Here is a 27102-nt window from a genome sequence, read left to right on the forward strand (position 1 = left end):
GGGGCTAGTGTGTGTCACAGTGGCAAGTTGTAGAATCAGTGAGCGCAGAGAAAGGGCAGGATTCTCATTTAAAAAGTCATTCTTTCCATAATAATAATGATCCACTCAGACCCAGTTTATTGAGTGCTTACTGTGTGTGCTTTGGGCTTCACGTGGATGAGGTGAACTATCAGCTTGGTACTGTCACTGGCTTCACCGTGTGACCTGTGAGGACTCGGGGGTCCCCCTGGTCACAGGGCCCAGGGGCGGGGCAGTGGAGCGGGGGTCCCCCGACCCTGTGCCGAGCGAGGCCCGGATCTCCGCGCAGATGCCTTGCTGAGGTGGGGCCGGAGTGGCGTCCCCAGCACCCTCCTCCTGCAGCCTCCGATGGTGGCCGGAGACCTCCCCCAGCCTTCACGGAGCCTGGATGCTGGGGTGAGCCCCCGGGAAGCCAAGGAGGGAGGGCGCTGAGAATTAGGACTTGCAGTGTGATTTACTTGCTGGGGCTGACGGTGGGCAGATGTCTCGTTTCTGAAGCATTTTGGGTTGGAGGGCCTGACTCCCGGATTACTGCTTGCATTGCTCTCTTGGGCCTCTGGTGTGAGCGGGGCACGCACGGGACACCAGCACTGTATGCGGCCGTGGCTCTCAGCTGGGGGGCGGGGGGCAGGTGTTCTGACTGCGGGACGAACTTGGCCACATACCTGGAGATGTTTGTGGTAGTCACAGCTGGGAGCACGGTAGGGATCACTGGCATCTAGTGGTTAGAGGCCAGGCGTGCTGCTAAACACCCCCAGCCCCCCCCCCCCCCCCCGCCTTCCCCCAACAGAAGAATCCTCTAGCCCTGAATGCCACTAGCTCCGAGGTGAGGAGCCCCGGCCTGGGGATTGACGGTGCTCTCCAGTCTGCCTGGGTTCGAGCGTGGGCCCTCCGGCAAGTCTGCTCCTTGTGTCTCCGTTTCCTCGTCTGTAAAAGGGGAATACCCAGTGCCCGCCTCATAGCGGGTTGTGAGATAGAATAACTAGGCGGAATGTGCTTACCACGGTGCCTGGCAGGGAAGTTCTCAATAAATGTTAGCTGCTTTCCCTGTTGATTATTATTGACTGACGATCCCTGACTGCCTTCAGAAAGCTCACAGCCCCGTAGGGAGACAATTGATAGACTTCATTACACGGTTCTGCAGGTTTTCTGGGAACCCAGAAGAAGAGCTTTCCGATCCAGACTAGGGAATCAGGGAGGGCCTTCAGGAGGAGGTGGCCCAGGTGTAATCTTGATGGGAAAATAATGGTTTGCTAGGAGAAGTGAGGACAGGGGGTCTGGAAGGGAGTTCCAGGCAAGGGGAACAGCAGGTACAAAGGCATAGAGGCACAGAGGACTTTGGGCAGCAGCCTCTGAACCCCCATCACGGCTTCCACCTTCTTCCTCTCTCTCTGAGTATGGATGCCTCAGGGTGGGCTAGGTGACCCATGGCAGGTGAAGGGGTTTTATGTGCTTCGCTGGTGAGGGCATCCCATGTAATGAGCGCCATTTTTTCTTGCAGCGCTACGTGGCTTTGAACTAGTCCCAGGTAGAGTCTGTTAGGTGCTCCCGTATCTTTCTCGCAGTTGCCGTTTCCTCCCTGCCCCCCTCCAGCCTTAAAAAAGGTAGGCCTCCTGGGGTTGTGGAAATGTCCTACAGCTTTATTGTGGTTGTGGTTACAAGAGTATATAACATTTGGCAACACTCCTCAAACTCGACATATTCAAAATCTTCATATATACATACTGTCTCCGTAAAAAGGGAGCATTCAGGGGCAGAGAAAGGGTGGGCCTCAGGGTAGAGCCTTTGGCCGGCCACAGTGTCTCGAATCTTGAATTGAGTAACTTTTATTTTTATTGTGTTTTTACCCTACCTTCTATTTATGGAGGTGACACAGATTTTCCATTTGTGGTAGTGGTATAAAGTTTCCTTTTAAAAGAAAAAAAAAATTAAAGTACTGTGTGAGTGAATTTAAATAGAAATATTAAGTAAATAATATTTACTGGTAGTACGTGGATATAGCAAAGATTATGCAAGTGGTTAAGAAAAAAAAAAAAAAGGATTTTTGGAACCCTTTCTGAGAAAATCTGGTGGCTCTGAGATGAAACTAACTTTGTCCGGTTGCTGTGTGGGCACAGCCGCGACCCCGAGGGGCTGGCTGTGAGGGGGGCAGTTGTGTAAGGAGAAACAGAGAAGCCCAGCTGCTTAAAGAAACGTGTTCGCCCTGAGCCGTGCGTCTGGGATGCTTGCTGTTAAATACCCAGAAGACTGAGAATGGAACAGGGATAAATTACCTTCACATTCCCTGCTTGCTGTGAAGCTTTCAGAATCTTGAGAGGAAAAAGAAAGACGGAAAAACTCAGCTGCTCGGATTAATTAAAACCAGTGTAAATGCTCTGGATGCTTTTGCTCAGCAAGCCGGCCTTTCTGTTCGGCGCAGCCTGCCAGCGAGGGCGAGTGATGTGTGTTTTCAGGGCCGAGTTTCTGCGACTGTTCGCATCAGCCCTGATGCGGGGTGTTTCTGATGAGATGTGATGCGGCCCTTTCTGATAAGGCCAGAATTTTTGCTAAGAGACGTTTTGTGGCTTGTTTTTGCTGGTTCGCAGGGCAGTGGATTATCAGGATGTCGCGGGACCCGGGCTTGATGTTGCTCTCTTGCCAGAATAAAAATCTGCGCTCCGTTACCTGCCAGGAAGGTGTCCGTGTGTGCGTTGTTGTTGACTGGGCACGTGAGAACCTACAGACGCTAGCTAGAAAAATCCCAGCCAGAAGTGACCAAGGAAACGGATCTGGTTTAGTGCTGTCCTGTTATGAATGGGCAGGTTGAGACCTGGAGTCGGGGTGAGGGTCTCTTCCAAGGTCACTTAGCTGGTTGGTGGCAGCATAGGGCTAGGTTTCAGTTTCCTGCTTCTTAAACCAAGGTGTCATTGCCGTGTATCCTACTAGGCCCCATCACCTTTAAAATAAAATAAAAACCTGATTCTTTTGGGAATTGTGTTTCTTTTCTCAGGGTAATACAGGAAACAGAATCTCTTTTGGGCGTGCCTCCCCTGCCTGATGACTTAGTTCCTTTCCCTGGAAGAAGTCCCTGTTACCTATAACTTGCAGAGAGAGGCTGAACACCCAGCAGCTGTGTGTGTGTGTGTGTGTGTGTGTGTGTGTGTGTGTACATTCTCTTATCCTCTGTTTTTGTACTGTGCATACTGTAGGTACCTTGCTTTTCTTTGACCCTGTGTCTTGTGGTCATTTCATATCAAGGCTGAAAGAACTTTTTAAACCCTTTATATAGCAGCATTGTTTTTTGTTTTAAACGTTTACACTTGCTGTAAACTGTACCTCATAGCAGCTCACAACCTTTTTAAGTTTATTTTTGAGAGAGAGTTTGAGTGCATGAGCAGGTGAGAAGCAGCGAGAGAGAGAGAGAGAGAGAGAGAGAGAGGGACAGAGGGAGAGAATCCCAAGCAGGCTCCACACCGTCAGTGCAGAGCCTGACGTAGGGCTCGGACCCACAAACTGTGAGATCCTGACCTGAGCTGAAATCAGGAGTTGATTGCTTAACTGACTGAGCCACCCAGCTGCCCCTGTTTTTGCTTTTTTAAAGTTTGTTTATTTTGAGAGAGCCAGCGTGAGTGGGGGAGGGGCAGAGAGAGAGGGAGACAGAGGATCCCAAGCAGGCTCTGCGCTGTCAGTACAGAGCCTGATGTGGGGCTCGAACCCACGAACCGTGATATCATGACCTGAGCCAAAACCAAGAGTCAGATGCTTAACCGGCTGAGCCACCCAGGCGCCCCCGTACAGCCCATTGTTGGAACAAACTGGAATTCAACCCATCCCCAACTGATGGACGTTAGATTGCTCCCCGTCTTTTGGGATTACCGACAGGGCAGTATTAACTAATCTTCCACACACTTCATTTTGCACATATGAGGGTTTATCACGGAATAAATTTTAAGTTTTATCTATCTTTGGGAGAGAGAGAGCTCGTGCACACACGCGCAAGTGGGGGAAGGGCAGAGAGAGGAGAGGGAGAGAATCCCAAGCAGGCTCCGCACTGTCAGTGTGGAGCCTGATGACGGGCTCGAACCCACGAACCGTGAGATCATGCCCTATGCCAAAGTCAGAGGCTTAATTGAGCCACCCGGTGCCCCTGCAAGATAAATTCTAAAGCTACATTGCTTGGTTCCAAAGATAGGTATGTTGGAATTTTGGTAGATGTTAACGAATTGCCCTTTCTTGAGGTTAGATCTTTCTACCGTTTGGGTTGGATATTAGCATCTTTGAGTAGTAGTTGAAATATTTCACATAGACTTTTCTGAACTCCCCCTCCCCCCCTTTTTTTAAAATTCAGCCAACCCACACATATTTTGGGTGGGGCTGTCCAGGTGCTAGGATACCCTAAGGGGTGAGAGAGCCCTTATGGAATTTCCTGTTGGTAGGGATGGAGCTGGAGGTTGGAAGAGAGGCAGGCAATAAACAACTTCACAATTTCTTAATTGGAATTTCGGGAAGTGTAGGGACAGAACAGAGAAACGTGAGTGGTCTGTGATCTAGCCAAGGAGATCAGGAAGCCTTCCCCAGCACACACGACACTTTAGCTGGAAGGAATGAGCGGCTTTAGTTATGTAGAGAAGGGGCTTGGGTGGGGTGGGGGAGGAGCAGTTGTGGCAGAGGGCACCGCAAGTGCAAAGGTCCTGAGGCAGAAAGAAGGTAGGTGCTTTCTAAGAACAGAAAGACAGTTTGGCTGGAGTCCAAGGGAGAGTAGAGAGAGGTGAGGCTAGAGGTGGCAGGCAGGGCCTGGCCTGGCTGGCCTAGTTGAGATCGTTCATCTTTACCCTAAGACCTGTGAGAAGCCGTTTCGGGGCTCTCACCTGGGGAGGGGGTACCCTCTGGACCCCATGAGATCAGCTCAGCTAAACCAGGCAGCATTTACTCCACGATGGTCCAGAAAGGACACTGAGGAGGCAGAGGATCACCCGTGCAGCTATCTTGGCTCCCCAGGGTAAGGGCCAGGCATCCAACTTGAGGAAGAGGTCCCATTTCTGGCTACATGAACCTTGGACAGGATTCTTCCATTGTTTGCTCACTCAGCAAATGTTTATGGACAGCCCGTGCTAGGTGACTGGCACCCAGTGCTGAACCTTGATAGATACGGTTCCCGCACCCGTGGAGCATAGAGTCCAGCACGTGGGTGACTATCTTCTATAAAGGGCCAGATAACGTTTTAGGCTTTGTGGGCCATAGAGTGTTTATTGCAACTATCCACGTGGCTATTGTTTTTAAAATTTTTTAATGTTTATTTTTGAGAGAGAGAGGAGCACGAGTGGGGCAGAGAGAGGGAGACACAGAATCCGCAGCCGGCTCCAGGCTCTGAGCTGTCAGCCCAGGGCCAGACGCGGGGCTTGAACTCACAAACCGTGAGATCATGACCTGAGCCCAAGTCGGATGCTCAACCGACTGAGCCACCTGGGCGCCCCCGTCAACTGCCGCTGTAGTACAAAAACAAGCCACAGACCGTATGTAAACAAACAGGAATGGGTGCTTTCCAATAAAACTTTATTTACAAACACGGTCCGTTTGCCTGCCCCTGATCTATCAGGATGAGACTCCCTAAACAGATAATATCTGATGTGTCAGCTGGCAACGGGTGTTAGGGAAAAGGGGTGGAGAGTGACAGGTGGGGATGGAGGGGGTCTTTCTGATGGGCCAATCTAAGGAAGCGTTGGCTGAACAGACACATGAAGGAATTCAGGGAAGCGGCCATGTGAAGATCTCGGTGGGGGGGAGGGTTTCCAGCAGAATGAACGGCACTTGAACTTGAAGGCGGGAGATATCTGAAGAAGAGGTCAGCGGGGCCGTTGCTGAGTCAGGCTGGGAAAATGGGCAGGTACGAATAGTGAGACAGACCGGGGCTTGGGGGCTTCAGATCACATTTGGGAAAGCCTTTAAAGTTTTGCAGGCGGGCATGTCAAGGGGCTACTGCATGGCGAACAGACTGGAGGGGGTGACGACAGAAGGGGGGAGCCCAGGGAGGAGGTGACCGAAGTCCAGGCGAGAGAAGACGGGCCGGCGTCTTAGGCCAGGGGGGTTGTGGTGCAAATGTGGCTTCTGTTTTTTTTTTTTTTTTTTTTTTAATTTTTTTTTTTTTTTTAACGTTTATTTATTTTTGAGACAGAGAGAGACAGAGCATGAACGGGGGAGGGTCAGAGAGAGAGGGAGACACAGAATGTGAAACAGGCTCCAGGCTCTGAGCTGTCAGCACAGAGCCCGACGCGGGGCTCGAACTCACGGACCGCGAGATCATGACCTGAGCCGAAGTCAGACGCTTAACCGACTGAGCCACCCAGGCGCCCCGTGTGGCTTCTGTTTTGACAGTAGGGTCGTTAGGACTCGCTATGGTTTGGGTGTAGGAAGGCGCGTTAGAGGGGTCAGGCTGAACCAAGCCCCCACAGGGAGGGGGGAGGGGCCTCTACTGAGAGGAGGAGCTCCCCCAGGGTCAGGGTGCTGGGCGGAACAGCTCCTTCCCTCCCTAAATCCACTCTCCAGAGTCCGTCCTTTGAGGTGGCAGCGGGAACCTAAGACAGAAGGCCGCTACGAAAGAAAAATCCGGTCCTTCCGCATCCGCTGCTTTTTTTATGGTTTGGGACACCGTTTAGCCGTGGCTCTGCCTTTTGAGGACCAAGGGGCTGGTCTGTGGGATTTCTCATCCTGCTGACTCTGTGCCTCTGGGTGAATCCCTTCCCCTCCCTGGGCCCCAGTTTCCTCGTCTTTAAAATGGCCCAAGATAAGATGCGACTCAGGGGTCCTGGTTTTAAACGAAGCCACCAGTTACCCTTGAGCGTGAGCGGCTGGGGTCTGAACCCGGAGCTTCTGGGACTCAGAGCCGGTGCAGTCTGCCTGTGCGTCCCGTGGCTGTACCAAACGTGCAAAAATGTTGAAACGAGCCTGCGTCCCTGGTTTTCCGACCGTGGGTCCTGACCCACTGGTGGGCCAGGAAATCTGTTCAGTGACTTGTGACCAGCACTTAAACCAAATAACCCCAGACAAGAGGAAAGGTGAGGGTAAGTACTGTTTTTGCGAAGCTTCGTTTCAGGCTCCAGTAGAGAGGGCGTGAACCGAGTCGTGGAGTAAAAACGCGTTTCTTCCCAGGGTCCCCCTGAGCCAAAAGTTGGGACGTCATTGGCCCGGCGCGTCCTGCCGGGCCTCTGGCTAGGGCAGCGTGGCTTGGATGAGCTGTGCTCTGTGCACCTGCACTGAAATCTTTCCGCTTCCATCTCTGTCTTCAAGGAATCGGGGAGGAAGCGGCCTCACTTTCCTCTGGTGAGGGAAGGAGGTTCCAGCTCGGGGGTTTGGCACGGGCGGCGGGGCGGGGCGGGGTGGGGGGGATTATTAAGGAAACAAAGAAGAAAAACAGGAGCCAAAACCCGATCTGGGATTGTTCTGCCCGGGAGTTCTGTTTTAGAGGCTTAAAAAGACCCCTCCCTCCCCCCCCTTCTCTTTCCAGAAGAACCGAATGCACATAAGGTCGCCAGCCCACCCTCCGGACTCGCATACCCCGATGATGTCCTGGACTATGGCCTCAAGCCATACAGCCCCCTCCCCAGTCTCCCGGGCGAGCCCCCCGGCCGATTCGGAGAGCCGGATAGGGTAGGGCCGCAGAACTTTCTGAGCGCGGCCCAGCCAGCCGGGGCCTCGGGCCTGAGCCCTCGGATCGAGATCACTCCATCTCACGAACTGATGCAGGCAGGGGGCCCCCTCCGCGGGAGAGACGCTGGCCTGCTGGGGGAGCAGCCGGCCCTGGCCGGGGCGGCCGCCAGCCCGCGGTTCACGCTGCCCGTGCCCGGCTTCGAGGGCTACCGCGAGCCGCTTTGCTTGAGCCCGGCTAGCAGCGGCTCCTCTGCCAGCTTCGTTTCCGACACCTTCTCCCCCTACACCTCGCCCTGCGTCTCGCCCAATAACGGCGGGCCCGACGACCTGTGCCCCCAGTTTCAAAACATCCCTGCTCATTATTCCCCCAGAACCTCGCCAATAATGTCACCTCGAACCGGCCTCGCTGAGGACAGCTGCCTGGGCCGCCGCTCGCCCGCGCCCCGTCCGGCCTCCCGCTCCTCGTCGCCTGGCGCCAAGCGGAGGCATTCGTGCGCCGGGGCCCCGGTCGCCCCGCTGCCCGGAGCCTCGCCCCAGCGCTCCCGGAGCCCCTCGCCGCAGCCCCGGGACGACGGCGCCCCCGCCGGCTACCCCGCCGCGGCCGGCTCCGCCGTCCTCATGGACGCCCTGAACAGCCTCGCCGCCGACTCGCCCTGCGGCATCCCGCCCAAGATGTGGAAGACCAGCCCCGAGCCGGCGCCCGTGTCCGCCGCCCCGCCCAAGGCCGGCCTGCCCCGCCACCTGTACCCGGCCGCCGTGGAATTTCTGGGCCCCTGCGAGCAGGAGGAGAGGAGGAACTCGGCCCCCGAGTCCATCCTGCTGATGCCGCCCACGTGGCCCAAGCAGCTGGTGCCCGCCCTTCCCCTCTGCAGGTGAGCGGGGCTCCTAGGGGACCGGTTTCCCCGGGGGTGGGGGTGGGGGTGGGGGGGGCGTGGTGCTTTAGCGTCTGGGACAGGCCACATCCACACCCAGGCCCTCCCGCCTCCTGGCTGCCAGACCTTGGCGGGCGTGGGGGGGGGGGTTCAGTTCTCCCAGCTGTGGTTTCTCCGTGGGCCCCCCTAGCTCCCCAGGTGGTCGGGAGCATGCCTGTGATGGCCCCTGGCCGGTTCGCGCATTCGTTCCGGCGGCAGGGTTTTATCAGGCACCTGCTGTGTGCCAGGCGGGCACTGTTGTGGGCGTTGGGGAGACCGTGGTGAACAAACCGGGCAGAAATTTCTGCCTCCGTGGAGGGGACGTTCTGGGAAGCACAGAGCAAGCCTTTATACGGGGCATTTACCAGCCTCTTCTAAGAGGAATTGGTGGGTTTTCGCATCTGCTGTCCTCGAGGAGCTTGAAATCGTGGGAAGCCGAAGCGCTGCGTGTAGATGGCGGTGTGTAGGCTTTGGGGTCTCCAGGGACCGGGTTTGAGTCCTGGTTCCACCCCTCGGGGGGCTGTGTGATCCTGGGCATGTCTGGTGCTGCCCCCCTGCCGTGTCCATGACAGGCATCGCTAGTCGTGCAGGACAGCTTTCTCATCCAGCATCTTTGGGATGCCGTGCCCAAGGCAGACATTGCTAATCAATCAGGATCCCCTTTCTCACTGAGCACCTTACTAAACCTTGGCTCATTCCCTGTGGGTTAGTCCCCACCTCGTTGTTTTTTCGTTCGTTTTTTGTTTTTTTCCAAGGTGTGAGGATATATATCAAATTCTTGGCACGAAGCCTGCACAGAGTAAGAGTGAAAAGAAAGGGGCAGCTGCTGTGTTTCAGAGGGGAATCTTCTTATCAGGGAGGCACTTTAGAAAGTACTTTCTCCTGGATGAGCCTTGTCCTAGAAGATTGAGCTCCCACTGGTTGTTAGAGGAATGACAGTGACCGTGATAATCACCAGCATTTGAGGATGCTTGCTATGTGCTAGGCACAGCTCTAAGTATCGCCCACGTATCATGTTATTCTCCAGTAAATCTAGTTGGTATTATTTTTATCTTCATTTGGATGCTAAGAAAAATGAGGCGCCCAGAGGTTAGAAGCACATGACGTTCCATGAAAGCGAAGCTCAAAATCATCCTGACACTTTGAAAACCATACGGTAATAGGATGAGGACGTTGATTCTTCAGAGCGTTTGCTTTTAGCAAATGGGAAACTGGTTTTTTTTTATGCAAATACTAAATTGAACACCAAAATAGATCATGGTGGAGCTGTTGTGATTGATGAGGTGAGAGTAGTCGCGGGCTGTGTCCCCCGGGCCTTGCTTATCCCACACCAGACCAAACTGGGCCACAGGGGCCTTCCAGTCTGGCCCTTCTTCCCGAGCGGTTCTGAGAACACCGGTGCCATCACAGGTCGATGGGTGTCCCTTAGAAAAGGAGATTCTGAGTTTAACAGAGTTAAACGGATATCTTTATGCAGGGGCCACTCCCAGCTGCGGACAGAACGTGCAGTAATCTCAAAGGCCGTTTGGCCCCGGGGCTCTGAGTTCTGTGACCAAAGTCGTATGGAGCCACCATAGGAAATGCTGATCAGGGCCAGCGCCTGCTGCAGGTCGAGAAGCCTGGGCTTGGTGAGGCGAGCGGACGTGGCCACGATCACCCAGCTAGTCAGTGACAGAGTTGGAAACTTAGAATCTCAAATTCTTGACTCCTTATTCTTTCTGCTACAGACCAGTCTGTGAAACGTGGTTTACTTAATGGTTGAGATTGGGGAGGAACATGAATATAAAATATGATTGTGCTGCATTTGTCTGAGACTTTATAAAGACTTTATCGTTTGTCCTTCCTTCTCTACTCTTGGTCCAAACGATACTGACCACTTTAGTCCCTACGAGGGCCAATTTGTGCCAGCTGATGAGATATTTGTGACAGTTTTCTGTAAGGTCAAGAAGATAGGACGTTCAGGGAAGTCTCATGATAACATTTGTCTCCGGGTGTGTGGGGCTGAGGGCTGGAATTCAAATGCAGAATTTCACATTGGCTCTGATGGTCTAATTCTTAAGATCGTATTGTAGTCGTCAAAGACTTGTTCCGGAACCAAACAAAATTTGAAGTTGATACTCGGAGATAGCCCACTGGGTCTTCTCCTCCCTGAGTATTTTTGATACTTCAAAAGATATTAGAACAGGGGTGAAGTGATATTTTTATGAGCCTTATTTTGCAAATTAAAAAAAATTAACTCGCACGATGAGAGTGTGAGTGTGTAAGACACATGGCACCTTGGCTACAGGCAGAAGCTAGAAGGCATGTTGGGACTGAAACTGAGGTGGATGCTCTAAGACTTCAGGGCAAGGGGGGGCTTCGGGAGGTGATCTAGTTGCAAAGAAGAGATGGAGATTTGCTTGCATTGTGACGACATAATTTGAAGTTGGACTGCATGTTCGAGTTGGACTCCAGCACTGGTGGTTTATGGGGTCCCACTGCATTGCCCTTGGTACTGCTGTGATGGAGAAGGAATGAAATTGGTTTCGTTGCAAATGCTTCCCTAAGTCCAGTTGATAACGGTAACTTTTAGAAGCTCCGGGCTTAGTGGAAAAGAATATCCTGATTGGATTAACGGTTGGCGCCACATGTACAAAATCAGGACATAGTGACACAAATCCATGCTTTTGCAACTTTGAAGCGACTTTGAATATGCGGGGCTTCTTTGGAATAAGACTGCTCACTCACTTATTCTTTCATTGAGCCATCCAGCCATCTACCCACCCACCCACTGACTACTGACCGAGAACCGATCAAATATCGAGTATTGTTCCAGAGCCATTCTATAAGTGAGATATTTGCTTGGCCCTATGTTAAATAAATCAGTAAGATAAGAAGTAGCATATCTCTAGTGGCATGGAGACGTGCATGGAGCCCTGGACTGAGAGTCAAGAGACATAAGTTGGAGCCTTGTAATCTTGGGAAAATATCTGTGTTCCCTAAGACTCTGAAGGAGTGGTCTAGGTAGATCATTAAGACCTCAGCCAAGTCTTTAATTACATGATTCTAACCACGTGTCAAGTACCTGTTGGGTGTGCTGGGAAGGGTTAAGATTCTATAAGAAAATGAAACTTAATGGCTGTCATTACAACTTCAGATGTAAAGGCCTATACATCTAATACTATAACCACAAGTAAATTAGAGTATAGGAGATAACTTTGAAATATGGAGTGTATATACAGGGAAACATGATTATAGCTTGATATTTATTGAGTAGTTATTGTGCTAAGCTCTTCATGTGATCTCCATAGCTCCATTTCACAATGGAGGAAACTTAAGGCCCAGGGAAACTTAATAGAGGCATCTGCTCAAAGTAGCTAGAGGTGGAGGTTGGACTTAAACACGGGTGGGTAACTCCAGTCATGTTCTTGACTTCTCCTCTTCCTTTAAACTTAGGGGTCCGGGTGGTTTGACTCATCCATACCAAAATCAGACACTTCTCTATGGTTAGATGTTCTTTACTGGTCCTGAGAGCCAATGGCTGTGACTAGAAATGGTCTCTCCTTAAATGCAGCTTTTAATCGAGAGCATCAGACTTGGAAATAAGAACTGAAACAACTCTCAGGTGCCATCTGGTCCATTTGATATGTTATTATAAGACACTGGAGATAAAAGAGGTGAGGTTACTTGCCTAAGGTCACATTGCACATCTGTGACACACATGGGCTCCTGATTTCCACTTCAGGTAATTTCTCCCACGCTTACTCCTTTGGAAAGGGAGAACATTCTGGATAAGGGGTGATTTTTAGAGGAAGGAGATGGTACTCCTCAAAATTCCCAGAGGAAAAGGAGTGGTAACATTTAGAAATATGCTAGAACTCACATGTAATGAAATTAGCTTCACAAACTGACATGTCAGTCACACTGTTTTCATCAAAGGTAGAAGAGAAAACAAAGACAAAGATCTCTCACTTGAGTAGAATCCTACCTATCCTGTCTGAGAAATATGTGCTTTCCAACAGCCAGTACTTTACTTCTGTTCCCTCTGACATGATTTTTCAGAAAAGGGACCATTTACGTTTATTGTACAGGTCGACTGGTTCTTTTTTTTTTTTTTTTTTAATTTTAATGTTTATTTATTTTTGAGATAGAGAGAGACAGAGCATGAATGGGGGAGGGTCAAAGAGAGAGGGAGACACAGAATCTGAAGCAGGCTCCAGGCTCTGAGCTATCAGCACAGAGCCTGACGTGGGGCTCAGACTCACAGACCGTGAGATCATGACCTGAGCCGAAGTCGGACGCTCAACCGACTGACCCCCCAGGTCGACTGGTTCTGATTTCTTGTACACACGACTGATTCTGTTTCCTCCTTCAGTATTCCAGTGACCGCATCCCTCCCTCCGCTTGAGTGGCCACTCTCCCACCAGTCGGGGTCCTATGAGCTGCGGATTGAGGTGCAGCCCAAGCCACATCACCGGGCCCACTATGAGACAGAAGGCAGCCGAGGGGCTGTCAAAGCTCCAACTGGTGGCCACCCTGTCGTTCAGGTATGGACTTGAATTCTTTTCCTTTTTGTGTCCTTCATTTCTATTAAGTGATCTATTTTCGCTCAGCCACTGCCTATTATTTGTTGGGTTGTGGTATGTGTCTCGGCCTCCTACTCGTCTAACAGATGGGAAATTTGAGTTGGAATTAGTAGGAATCAGAAACTAGTCCAGCTACTCAGAGACCAGAGAAGAAAGTCTTCCTGAGCTGAATAAGGATAGAAATGATATTCTTAAGTTATTTCTTCTCTTCTCTTTCTGATTGAAAAATTGCTAGAGTTTTGCAGGGGTTTGTGTGTTGACAGAAGGTTTCAGAAGCCGTTATTTTGTGTTTAAATTTCAGAGGAGAGTCCACTGAGGAAAATCCATATACTCTTGTGAAGTATAGAAAAATAGGGGAAAATTAAAATTAAACGTAACAGAAATACTATCAGCATTTCGACCTATTTCTTGTTGCCTTTTTTTCTGTTCGCAAACATGGCAATGTCTATTCATATACATTTAAATGTTTGATGTTATAATAACTGGTTTTCTGATTTTTAAAATATTATACCATGAGCATTTCCTCCAGTTTTTTCTTTTTAATCATTATCTTTTATGTCTGTGGCTTTTGGTTTAACCTCAGTTTTTCTTTCAGTCGAAATAAGTAGAGAAGTGTGCCATTTTTCTGCAAAATAATTCAAGTTGAAATTATCTTTCTTAGTTGTGTAATCTGTTCAACCAGGGAGTGCTGATTGGTGCCCACCAACCAACTCAATTAAGCAGAACCTTCAATACGTATAAATTTAACTTTTATTTGTATTTGCCTTAAGGTGGATGTATTCTACAATAAGAATCTGATGTAGTATGCATGAGAGCCTCTAGAGAGGTTGTGAAAAAGGCAGATTCCTAAGCATCCCCTGAAACTACTTAATGAGACATTGAATAACATGAGTAGAGCCGAGACCAGCAGACAAACAAAAATCCAAAATCTCTGAAATCTCCATAGGTGCTTTGGGTGTATACACCTGGTTAAGGACTTTTGTGATAATAATAGGAACTTCCACGTCCTGGCAGTTGCCTTTTCTGGAGTTGCCATCACAGCTATTTTGCCATTTGTGTTTATTCATTGCTTCTTTTCCTTGACCGTGAGCCACACCTTCCTTTCTCTTTGCGTGTTTAGTAATTGTTGACTATATTCTAATATTGTGATGATAATATATTTACTGGACAGAGAGACTCTGGATTTTTTTATCTTCCTTTAAAGGCGATGCAGCAGCTGACTGGCCACGTTATACTTGTGTAGACTTGATTTTACATTTTGTTATGGCGGATCTGTGGAAAGTCCAAGGTGTTTGCCATGCTGTGTCAATAACCTTTTTGGGTGCTTGGCAGACGTGACTCCATGCCGGTGGTGTGGAAGCTGTCCTCAGGCAGGGAGCTGGAGGGGACATGGGCTCCTGTGTTTCCTTTCCCTTGGTGGCCACAGTCTTAGGCTGCCTGCTGTCCAGTGCCTGAAAGTTGTTGACTTCTAGATGTTTGTCCCGACTTATAGTTGTTTACGGTGGGAGGGCTGGTCTGGCACCATTCGCTCTGGCATGCATGAAAATTGTTTTCTGGGAAGGGAAGTCTTCGTGTCATTATCGGTCTAGGCTTATCTATTCTAGGACGGGGCTTCCTGGCTCAGAGGGTGGTGTTACTCTGTGTGTTGGAGTCAAAGTGTGTCTGTGTTGTTTAGCAATGGCAGGGCAGATTAGAAGAGGGGGACCGTATGAGGAGGCTACGACTGCAAAGCCAGGCTAGGAGACTCAACTGAGAAAGAAGCCAGACTTGAGACCGGTCCCCAATTTACTTCTTTGTTCAGTCAACCCGTTCGGCAAGTGGATTCATTCCCTCTGCAAGTATGTGTTGAGCACCGACTTTTTGCCATCTACCGTGCTCGCTACGAAAATACAGTGAAGGATAAAAAAGAAGCTATGAGCTCTTTCTTCCTGGAGCTCACGGTCTAGGAGCCAGAGTCGTCGGCTAAATCGTCACACACAAATGGTAGAAGTACACACAATGGCAAGTCGCACACAGGAAACGAGCGTGAGGCTCTGGGCGTGTAAAATGCAGGAGCCAGTGGAAACGAGGGGAAAACACATGCTAAGATTTCCCTCAGGCTGGGGCTGAGGGGGGGCGGTAGGAGCGGCAGGTGCAGGTGCCTGGAGGCAGAAGGAAGTAGAGGGAATCACGTTAGAGGAGCAAAGGAGGCCAAATATAACTGGAGCATGAAGGACCAGAAGGAAGGGGAGGGAGGGAGGGAGGCAGGGGCCAGAGTGTGCAGGGCCTGGGGTAGCCAGCGGGGAGAGTTTGGCTTTATCCTGAGACGTGAAAAGCAGGAAGGAAGCGTGATCTGACTTGGGGCTTTGACGAGACCCGGCCGGATCGCCCTGTTGGAGGAGGAGCTGGGATCAGGAGAAAAGTTAGCAGGCTCTGTCCGGGGTCTCTGTCCTCCCGGGGCTGGGTGGTATCTTCATGGCCCGATCACTCAACAAACACTGGTTGAGCACTCCTGTGTACCGGGCACGGTTCTAGGCTCTGGGCTGGGTGTGTACAAAACAGCGAGAAATTCTCAGCCTCGTGAGCTTAGGGTTGCGCAGAATGATCATAATAGTTACTGTGCAGCGTGCATTTACTGTGTATCAGACCCTGTTCCAATGCCGTATGTGTTAATTTATTTAATCCTTAAAGGAGCCCTAAAAGCAGGTCGCAGTTAGGTCAAGGAGATGTCAAGGAACTTGTTCAAGGTCAGAGCTGTCGAATGGGCCTGGGATTTGGACCCACTGGCCTGGCTGTCTCTGTGTTACAACGTTCCTGATTTTTCACGTCTCTCTTCAGACCATCTTCCCCCGACTCCACACTCTTACCAGGCAGAGAAAGCCTGGGGGGAAAAACGCCCACACCTCCTGCCTGTCAATTTTATGTGCTGTCCCCGCACCGCCTTTTTGGGGCCCAAATTGTGATTTCTCAGGGAGATTCTAATTGGCCTGGTTGGGAAGGCCCACTGGCCCAGTTGGCTTGGCCAGAGAGGTTGGACCACGTGCGGTGGGCTAAGCTCTGCTTACCCATTCGTTTAAGGCTGGGGCCGTGGAACGTTCCAGAGAAGGGAACGGGCTGGATGTGCAATTCGAAAGACCTCTGCTGAGCTGTGTTGAAGTTCATGCCCCTGCCCCTCTTCTGACAGCCCCCAAGGAGCCATCCCTCTTCTCGCTCATAACTTTGAAAACCCAGTGCATGACTTCAAGGTTTGCGGCCACATTCTCTAAAGATACCAAGTGGAGTCTTTTTTTTTTTTTTTTTTAATTATTTGAATAGATTGTGTTCTCTTCAAAATGCAATGTGCTAACCACTGATTTTTAGCGTAGTAAGTCGGTTTTTAAAAACCTTCTTTGAAAACTGGAGAGGGGACTTGGGACAAGTGCTCTTACCCTGTAGGTAGGAATGAAAACCCCTTTCGAAATTTGGAGGGTTGCCCTTTCGTTCCCAGAAGAGCAGCGTAGCCCTGTTTTGTACTTTGCCTAGATGCTTCTGCTGGTTTCTCTCTTGATCTGTCTCTTATCTCTACATCTGTTTCTATTTCTGCACTATACCACGGCTCCTTTCCCCCCTCAATGATTGGTCCCCACCCTCCTCTTTTTTATTTACTGCACCATAAAACTTCACTTTTTTTGCACGCCTAGTGGTTTTATGCTCCTCTTTATAAGAAAATAAAATGAGTACAAGACCCCTTCACTTCTTTGCATATAAAATTTAAAATCTTAAGCATATGCCCTGTTTGGCGTCGTGTTTTTTCTTCCCCCCTCTCGAATGTCACCTGGTCTTGGAAGGAAGTCTGTTCTAAACCTTAAATGCTTTCAGATCTCCTGACTCCTTCATTTGGCAGCTATTTTCTTGAGGACCTGCTGTGTGCCAGGCACTGCGCTAAGTGCTGATAATATCATGATGGGCGGGATGAATACAGTTTCTGCCCTGATGGAGCTCTGGGGGCACCGGAGGTGCAGAGTAGACCAGAATGGCTTGGCCTGACCGTTGCTGAGCTGTGAGTGGCTCAGGGAGGCAGATGAGGGCAATCTGGAATGACACCTGGACCCTAGGGCAAGACATGCTGAGCGGTGGGGGAGCCCATCTGTTGGATTTACAACATAAATTTACAACTTACAACTTCAACCAAAGCAGCCATGCCAAGAGAATACTTCTGTCTGCTGTAGAAGGGAGTCTTGCTGAGGATGTGACTTACCACCTGTGACCTAGAGCAGGTGACAGAGCCGGCGAATGAGGAATGATGCCCTTCTTCTCTCTGTTTCTTGGTCTCTCTGGGTAGTGGTGGGCGAGTGTTCCTGGCACAAGGTACGGTGTGTGCAAAGGTCCTGAGGCAGGGAGGAACTTGGTGTGTCTGAGGGGCTAACGGAGGGCCAGTGCCACTTGAGTTTAGCTTGGGGGCTGATGGGTTGGCGGGGCCACACTGTGCAGGACTCATAAGCCAAGGTGCGGAGCTTGGGTTTTATTCCAGGGGAAGGGAGTAACGAATTTTAAGTACGGGAGGAAGGTGATGCTGATTTACTGTTCGTAGGATCCTTCCGGCCTCTTTCTCGGGTGTGGGTTAGAAGGGGTAAGGAAGGGAGCAGGGGGATGAATTTGATGGGCTACGGTGGTCCCAGACGAAGACGGAGGTGCTGGGGACAAGGCAGCAGTGGGAGGGGCGGGGAGGGGAGGGATTCTACGGTGTCACCTTCAGGACTCCGTTCTGGCCTAGATGTGGGAGGCGAAGGGGCCCCTGGGTACAGGATGGTGTCCTGTGTCGTGTGGGAAGACTTGGGGGAGGAATCATTTTCTTAGGAGAAGACAGCAGAGCGTGCACCTCATCTCGAGGAGGCAGCCGCTAGTCAGCCCCCGCTGGGTGTACCATGTGGGACCGTGGGTCCAGCATTGCCAGGGTTTATAGGTTCTTTTCGGGAGAAGCTCAGACTCTGAATTTTCATGTGAAGCTTCTGGTTGTTAAGTTTTGGCTGCAAAAATCAAACCTTGTGTGAGATTTGGCTCAGGGCAGATGTCCTCTGGGGCAAATGAGGCCCTGAGCTGCTTCAAGGTTTATCAAATAGACAGGGAGATAAGCGGGAGGCTATATTTGTACCATTTCTAAGAATTGTCTGGTTAGGGAAGGGGTAGTGTTCACAGCCAGGCTCACGTTGTTTCCTTTATAAAGCTTTCAACCCCTTTGAAATCGAACAAGCTTATGGCGCTTTCTGAGGAACCAGGGAATCTCCATTCTGTGGCCTGACTTTTGACCCGCAAGGATCAGATGAGGAAGGGAACCACCTGACTCACCTTGAAAGAGCCCCGTGCCCATTGGCAGAATCCAGCTATCGTTTCCTCGTTCTGTTTCAGGGCAGGATGCCGGGGTCCTTTGGTGGACAAAACTTCCGTGCACAGGCTGCTGTGCAAAGTTGGGCTTTCCAGCGTTTACACAGCTCTGCAGCTTGTGGGATCTAATCACACCCCGGTCGATAGTGGCCTATTTATATATAGTGCCATTGCCATGGAATCCTGTCCCGGCCTGCTTCCGGACCCTTTCGCCATATTCCTGCGTGGAAGAGGACACTTTGTCGTATTCCTTATCCATCCTTGTGCTGGGGCTTTCAAAACACGTTATTCTTCCCACTCCCAGGGACTTGTTTTCAGCTGAAAGAATGATTGGAAAGGCATCCTTTCAGTTAGAAAGTAAGCAAAATGAGAGTGTTTAACCTGGGTACACATCTCCAAAGACCATTCTTTCAAACAGATGTTCAGACATATGGGAAAAACATGGGTGGTTCCTTTAGGAGAAAGCCCTTACCGATGCAGAAACCCAATCTCTGTTTCACGAGGGGGAACCCCGACCAGCTTCGAGCTCCGCGGGGTGGGGAGCAGAGGCCAGGGGCGCACCTGTTCAGGTTACCCCTCCCCTCGCCTCCATCCGGAGGAGGCCAGCCAGGTCTCCAAGCTTTCATCTGTTGCGAGGCTGTGCTTTTCATCCCGTTGGATTTTAGCCTTTCGACTCTCCACGACTCACTTTGAATTATGTCTCAGAAAGGGCAGAAAGAAGCCAGGTGGAGTTTTCTCCTTACGGGGCGAAGCTGCCGTCGTCACAGTGAGCAGTCTCCTTTGGCAAGTGGCTGTGCACGTGGGCTTCTAGGCGGATAACCCAATTTTGTGCTCGGTGAGCCCCCCCCCCCCCCAGTCCCCTCCACTTTTAAGATAAGAAACAGGAAGCCGGTCTTACAGATGCTAATTTGTCTAGAAGCTACTGTGTTTGGTCCTCCGGAGGGTTCAGTCTGGTCTTCCTGGAGAGGGAAAGGAAAGCCAGGTGGCTCGAGCTTCTGAGGCAGAGAGACCCTAGAGGTTCCTTTACTCATTCATCCGTTTGTTTGAAATATTTACCAAGCACCTTCCATGCGCTAGGCACCGTTCCAGGCGCTGGGAATGTGGCTGTGAACAAAACAGACAGAAATTCCTGCCCCCGTGGAGCTGACGTTCTGGCTGCGGGGAGATAAACAATAAATCTACTAAGTAGGAAAGTTAAATAGTATGTTGGAAGGTGATAAGTACCATGGGAAAATGACCAGGCCAAGGGGAATTGGGATATTGGGAGGGGTCAGATCGGCCTTCGTGAGAAGTGGCATCCGAGCAAAGGACGAGAGAAAGGAGGAAAAGGCAGGTGCAGGGGGCTGGGGGGTGAGTGCTCCCGGCTGAGGGGCCATCTGGGCCCAGCGTGCATGGGCTGGGGACGCAGAGGACTTTCATTCTGGGTGAGGTGGGAGCTGGGAGGGACGGGGTGTGACTTTGGTTTTCTGGGCATCTCTGTGGCTGCTGCGTGGGTGAGAACTGATGACGGGCCCGCGGAAGAAGCGGGAGGAGGGGATGGGTGCTGCCGCGGTCCAGGTGAGAAGGGAGTGTGGCTGGGCCAGGGTTCGGGGCGGAGGGCACCAGAAGCGGTTGGATTCTGGGTGTATCTTGAAAGCCGGGCTAACTGGTTTACTTGAGAGATTGGCTGTGGTCGGGAGGCACGGGTGTGGTTGTAGTCTTGGGAAAGGCCTGAGTCCCCAGGGCTGAGCCACCCTGCCCGTCCCCGCGGAGACTTCGCCTCCCTTCAGAGGGAAGACGGCCTGACCCAGCCTTGTAAAGAGGGGGATGGGCAGGGTGGGGACGCTGACGCCAGCTTTTAGAGGGGCCACCCTTACCAGCTTCTCTTTGGCCCTGCTAGTCTCTCGACGGTAACACTGGCCATTAATTTAAAAACCCCGAAGAGCGCGGTCCAAACCCAGTGCGTCTGTGGAGCAGATGTGGCCTCCTGTGTGTGACCTCGAGTGGGCAGGGAGGCTTTGTGGAGGACCGGAGACCGGAGCTGGCCTCCAGGGCTGAGCCGGGCGGAGGAGAGCGGGTGTCTAGGGCAGGGCGGTGTCCCGGTGTGGGTGATGAGCAGGTGTGAGGCTGGATCATACCGGGCTCGCAGAGTCCACATCAGAAGGTAAACTGTCACAGGTCAGTGAGACCTGGCCCCCAGAGGTAGGGAGAAAACAGACAGCTTCCAGAATCTTGGAGACACAGTCGTTCCAAAGAGAGTGATTAAGTCAGAGGCTTGCCCTATGTCTGGCAACCAGTGGGAACACATAGAGCAAACTTGATTTGTCCCACAGACGACTTTTTGGGTCCCTCCTACAGGCCGGGCACTATGATGTAACAACGAGAGCTGCACTTACAGAGCACTTACTGTATACTTTCCTTAGAGTGACCTACTTAATCTTTGTAGTTACAACTCTCGTTTTACAGGCAAGGGAACTGGGGCACAGGTTAAACAACCTGCCTGATGTCACCCAGCTGGTGAGCGGCGGCGTTGATTTGGACACAGGAGGCCCGAAGCCGGAGCCTCCATTTAACCGCCTGCCTCTCGGAAGAAGAAAAAGCAGGTGGCTTAGAGCAAGGCAGTCCTAGCGTTCGTTGGCTTTGGGACTCCGGGTAACTGGCTGGGTGGCCTTTTCTTCAGTTGTAAAGGGGTGAAGACCTGTGTCTTTCCGACTGTTTGGCTGCGTCCTGAGTCGTCAGGATGCTCAACAGGAGCGTCCAGCGTGATCCTTGGCACAGAGCAGGCATTTGATCCGTTCTTTGGTTGAGTAACGTCGCGATTGGATCTGGGATCTTTTGAGCTGTGCTGGCCGAAGATTGGATGCTGGTGCCTGTTCAGGCCTTCTCTGGCTGAGTTAGCCGAACCTGAGACTCATCCAGGGTGCTGTGAGCCCTCTGAGGGTCGTTTACTGCTACGTTGTTCGTTACATGTATGATCTTCATCCTTGCAAACACAGACTGGGGTGGGGCTGTAATTCCCACAGTAGAGGTGGATAGGGAGGCACGGGAGAAGTTGACCGACATCATTCGGCTAAAGGCAACGAGTATGTTGCCCTGACCTTGGCTTTTAGCTTCTGGGTTCGAATCTTTCCACTTACCGATTCATTCATCCGTCACCTGCTCCCAGCCGGCCCTGCACGACGCCCCAGCACAGAGCACCGCAGCTGGGGTTAATGCCAGGGGAAAATGGGACGGGGCTGAGCAAAGGCTCCTCATAGCAGCTCTGGGCGGCCGGTGCCCGGCTGGGTGTGACTGGAGCCCCGGGCCCAGTGTTCCGCATCCAGGTCCCACCCTTGTCCCCACCTTCTCTCCCGAGGGACCCCCAAGCGAGGCAAAAATTTTCTCTGGCCCTGTGAGAAAGGAGGCATCTGCTGGAGATGGATTTTCGAGCACCTCTCGGCTCCAACGTGCCAGGAGAGAGAGGGGGAGGTGATGGCGTCTCACCAGGGCCTTCTTCCCTCTGGGACAGCAGCAAAGCTATTCTCCAGATCCTGGGAGATAGTGGGGGAGGTTAAAGTCGCTTGTTCTGAGCCTCCGGGAAGACTGTGTGCTGACTGCCCATGAGCAGGTCTGTTTATTGAGCACTTACTGTGTGACGAGCACATCCCATGGACTGGCTTAGGCAGGACTGCTGTCCTTGCTCTCTGCATGGAGAAACAGGCTCAGAGGCATTGAGTGCCTTCTCCAAGGAGCACATGGTCGCTAGTGACCTTGACTGAGCTTTCCCTGTGTGCCTACTGCAACAGGTCGTGGTGCTATTGTTGTTAACCTCATTTACAGATGAGGAAACTGAGGCTCAAGGTCACACAGCTCATCAGAAGGGATAATAGCCATGCCTACCTCCTAGTGTCTTTGCAAAGAGTAAATGACTTACTGCAGGGAAGTGCGTGGAACAGGGCCCGGCCCACCGCAGGTGCTCAGCGTGTGCTCCTTGTTACTGTTTCCGATTATTGTCGATTTTCTCTGCACCGTCCTGTTAGGATAACAAAGGGGGCGTTGATTCTTCCGTGGAAGTTTTGATTTCGTGCCACGGTCCTGGAGCCAGGATGGACACGGGTTCAATGCCGATGGCACGGGTGACATCGGTACCCATCGTGTGCCCATTGCGCTCCGTGCATGGTCAGAGGACTTGCTCACGGGTGTGAGGTCTGGATAAGGTGGACCAGAATTTAAAAGCACATCTGTTGAGCTTCTTGGCCAAACCATTTCCCCTGTTCTATGTCATCCTCAGGCCTACGTTAGGTTTGAAAAGGTGTGTGTGTGGGGGGGCACCCCACTCCTGCCCTCCTTACGCGGTCCAGTCTGTATCAGGTTATTGGGATGACCCCAGGGGGAGAATAGCACCTATCAAGATCTGCGTTAGACCGCGAATTACTTTCCATCTATAAGTGGGTATAATGCTATCATTGTTTCTAGGTAGTACTTGGAGGCACAGCGAGGTTGAGTAACTTGCCTGAGGTCACGCAGGAAGTGAGTGAGGTGCAGACTGAATCTAGGTGGTCTAGGAAAAATAGGAACCTTTAATGGCCTTAAGATAATTTACCAGGTCGTTCCTTGGGGGCTCTTGTTGTTACTTAAGTATTTTGAAAAATTCAGGAGATAAATCCAGTTTGGTTGAGCATCCAGGCAGATTTTTGGCTCCTGCCTTCCATCGTGTCTCGCGGGCCACCTGGCTTCTTCCCTCCTGTTCACTGCAGCCAACAGCCCCCCGCCCCCGCCCCAGGTGCGGAGAAACAGCTGGCTTGTGGGTGGTGCTGTCTCCCGGGGTGTGGACTTCAGTGGACACACCCCACATGTCCTGATGGAAGGGCCTGGAAGCCCAGAGGCCTGCAGGTTACATTCCCTGCATGGCCCCTTGAGGCATTTGAATTTAACTCTCGATTGCGAGAAAGGCATTTCTGCTGATTTAAAAGCATCCCTACCCCATTACTTCGTTTTTATGGATGGCGTAGCCTGCACTTGGGACTTGAGATGTTAGCATCTCTGGGGAGTAGGGGGCTGGGGGCCAGCCCCCGACGGCAAACCTGAACGATCAAACCTGTGTCAGCTGGCTGTGGGACCTACCTGTTGGCACTTCAGCCTGGATTCTTCTCACCGCACCAGTGGTGTGGTTGTGAAGGATAATCGGACCGCCTGAAGCCTCAGTTTCCCCAGTGGCAAGCTGGACAAAATGTTGCTTAGAGGATTTCTGTGGGAGGATTTCTGTAAGACGATCAGCACAGTTCTAGGTGTAGACTTCCCTGGTTTCTCTTCTGAATTAAGTCTGAAGGCAGGAGATGCGTTCGCAGGGCGTGCGCTTCCCCGCAAAACGTAGGTTTCTGTGAAGGGACTCCCGCCGCCAAGTGTCCTGAGTTGGGATTTCATATGAAGCCGATTCTAACGAGTATCATTTTGAAACGTGCGTCAGGTGAATGTCAAGCGGTGGCTTTCCCTGACCCCAGGCTTGCATCGCATACACGGGCCGTGTAACGCCTCTGTGCACGCGGATCCTTTCTCCCTCCATCGGCAAATGATACGTTGAAGAGAAAAGCGACGGGAGCCGCCCATGGTTTAAAAGCAGCAAGAAAAGTGTTGAATAGGATCATGAGTGTTTTTCGGTTTATCTCTTAATGACTTAACAAGCAGGGGCGCCCGGGTGGCTCAGTCGGCGAAGCATCCGACTTCGGCTCGGGTCACGATCTCGCGGTCCGTGAGTTCGAGCCCCGCGTCGGGCTCTGTGCTGACGGCTCGGAGCCTGGAGCCTGCTTCGGGTTCTGTGTCTCCCTCTCTCTCTCTGCCCTTCCCCCACTCATGCTCTGTCTCTCTGTGTCTCTCAAAAATGAATAAATGTTAAAGAAATTAAAAACAAAAAACACGTAGTGATTGCGCCCCCGCCACATGGCCAGCACTGTGTAAGGTGCTCCCCACCGTTTGGTCCACGGGCCGGCAGCACAGACATCCCCCGGGAGCTTTGCTAACAGTGCAGAATTTCAGGGTCCCCCACACTTGCTGAGTCAGGATCTGCCTTTTTACAAGACCCTCAGGGGATTCGTGTGCATATTGGAGTCCAAACGAAGCACATTCTTCTAGGATCGGAATTGTCAAACTAAGCCAGCCAAAACCGGCCTGGCACTGCTTTCTAAATAAAGTTTTATTGGAAGATAGCCACGCCCCTTTATTGACATGGTTTATTTACCCTCGAGGGCAGACTGGAGTCCTGGCCACGGAGACCATATGGCCTACAAAGCCTAAAATGTTTACTGCTTAGCCTTTACCGAAGATGTTTGCTGCTCGGAATTGGGGTTGGAGCCGTGAACGGAACGGAAAGAACTCCAGCTGTGTTGGAGCTGATGTTCTGCGGGAGGTAGACATACAGCAAACCAAAAAATCGCCGATCGGTCAGATAGTCAAAACGCAATAAGGGGGCACCTGGGTGGCTCCATCAGTTGGGCGTCCGACTTCGGCTCGGGTCATGTTCTCACGGTTCGTGGTTCGAGCCCCGCGTCGGGCTCTGTGCTGACAGCTCAGAGCCTGGAGCCCGCTTCGGGTTCTGTGTCTCCCTCTCTCTGGCCCTCCCCCACTCGTGCTCTGTCTCTGTCTCTGTCTCTCTCTCTCTCAAAAATAAAATAAAAAAAACTTTAAAAAATTAAAAAAAAAAAAGGAGTAAGAAAACTGGGTCAGGAGAGGGGTGGAAGATGATCCTGAACGGGCAAGAATGCTATTTAGAAAAGGATGCTGTTTAGAAAAGAACTTTGTGAAGAGTTGCACTTAAACTTTTTGAAGAGTGCAGTGAGAGAGTAAGTGCGTTGGCTGTCTTGGGGGAAAGTGTTGTAGGAGAGGGAACAGCCAGTACAAAGGCTCCAAGGCAAGAGTTTTCTTGGTGTCCACCCTGTGCCTCGGTACGGAGGCGGGAGCTAGCCAGGTCTGATTTAGAAGTTAAGTGTTGACAGTGAACGCGGGTTTTGGTTTTCAGTTTCCACATGACCTTTGCTATGGCATTTTAGTGCCTTTTTTGAAATGTAGACAGAGGTCCCCATCTCACAGCACAGGGAACGCTTCTGTATGTCCCTGGGTACGGTTGCACATGCTGTGCACTGCAAGGGCACTGCATGGCAGGAGGGCGCTTTTCACATTTGCGTATTTATGAAGACAGTGTCCTGACACATGCCTGCTAAGGGTGCAGAGGAGGAGGTGTCTCTTGCTGATCAGCATAAAAGTGCCAGACAACTTAGCAGTGGCCCTCGTGGTATAATTCTTAAAAAGAGAAAAAAAAAATCTGAGTGTCAATGTCTTTAGGTTACAGACGTTCATCATCGGTGCCTGCACTGGGTACTCAGCTCCCTTACGTTCCCTGCATGGCCCCTGAAGGCATTTGAATTTAACTCTTAAGTAGCACGTCTGCTGGTTTAAAAGACATCCCTGCCCCATCCACTTCTTTCCTTTTCCAGATGGGGTTTCCGCTGCTTTCTTTTCCCCACCGTCTATCAGGCCAGACCGCCTGGGACGGCAGGTGGGGAGTCTTGTCCTTTTCCACCTTGGCCTGTGTGTGCCGTGTAACTTCAGCTCACACACTTCTCCTCTCTGAGCTGTGGGAGCCTTGGCTCTACAAAGAGGGGGTAGTGCTCTGTAAGCTTCCTCCCACCTCTACGTTCACAGGAGCCTGTGACTCACATTATTCGCAGGTACCACCTGAGTCGAAATGCCTGCATTTAGTTTTGTTGCCTTTGAGGTGGGAGCTCCAACCTCTCTTCAACCTGGCCTGCCTTGACTTGCACGGTTTCCTAGCTCCAAAGTTGACTCATTCCGGGACTTGAAACTGGGTTTTTTTGTTTTGTTTTCTTAGAATTTGGGGATGAATGAGCTAGAAGGAGACTTAGAAATCATCGAGTTGAGTGCCTGGTATCTCTGATTCATGTGTCATTTCACTGACGGCTTCAGCTACCATTTTGTTGAGGGCTTTGGTTACCATTTAACTGAGGGCTTCTGATGTGTCAGGCCTTTTGCTAAGCTAACGTTGTGTCATTCAGTCGCACACTGAGTACTTGAGCTGGGTACCGTCACGATTGGTTTGCAAATGACCAGCTGGAGGCTCAGAGAGGTGGTCAGAAGTATGAAGATTACACAGTGACTAAGGCAGAGCCACCACTCAGACTGTTACAAGCAGAGGTTAGGAATATATTATTTATTGAGCATGTACAATATGCCAGACATTGTCTGAGCACCAGCTGGCATTACCCATTGTAACCTTACCAATTAAGTCCTGTTATTTTACAAGGGAGAAGACTGAGCCCCAAAGAAATGTGTGACTTACCCAGGATAAGGCTTATGCCGGTAGTAAGAGGAACCATTTCAGATTTCTGATCTCTTTCTCCTTCTCATGCCCTTCTCTTTGCTCTGCGAACTTTTAGTGCATCCTGTTTACCTGTTGGCATCTGTGCCTTTGGTGGCCACTGGCTTAACCATTTCTTACCACCTTCTCTCTGCTCCCTGGGGCCAAGCCGTCGTCATCCCTTGTCTGGGTGACACCTAGAGTTTCCCCACTGGTTTCCCTGCCTCCGCTTGTGCCCTTTGTCCTGTCTGCTCCCCACACAACAGCCAGAGGCATCCGTCTGAAATGCAAATCAGTCCACACCCCTCTGTTCTGAATC

General features: G+C 51.3%; 1 protein-coding gene across 6 annotated transcripts in view; it reads left to right on the top strand.

The window, feature by feature from the left end:
- The window catches only part of NFATC2 (nuclear factor of activated T cells 2), a 159466-nt gene that overhangs the window by 31106 nt on the left and 101258 nt on the right, over window positions 1-27102 (top strand). For 4 of the 6 annotated variants that reach the window (XM_042930654.1, XM_042930656.1, XM_042930655.1 and 1 more), the window contains exons 2-3: window positions 7499-8513; window positions 12907-13078. In XM_042930654.1, coding sequence (XP_042786588.1) covers window positions 7499-8513; window positions 12907-13078 — 1187 coding nt within the window. The remainder of the gene's footprint in view (window positions 1-7498; window positions 8514-12906; window positions 13079-27102) is intronic. The other 2 variants (XM_042930658.1, XM_042930659.1) reach the window with 1 other exon arrangement.

Source organism: Panthera leo, chromosome A3 (genome assembly GCF_018350215.1).
Source record: "Panthera leo isolate Ple1 chromosome A3, P.leo_Ple1_pat1.1, whole genome shotgun sequence".
Taxonomy (NCBI): Eukaryota; Metazoa; Chordata; class Mammalia; order Carnivora; family Felidae; genus Panthera; species Panthera leo.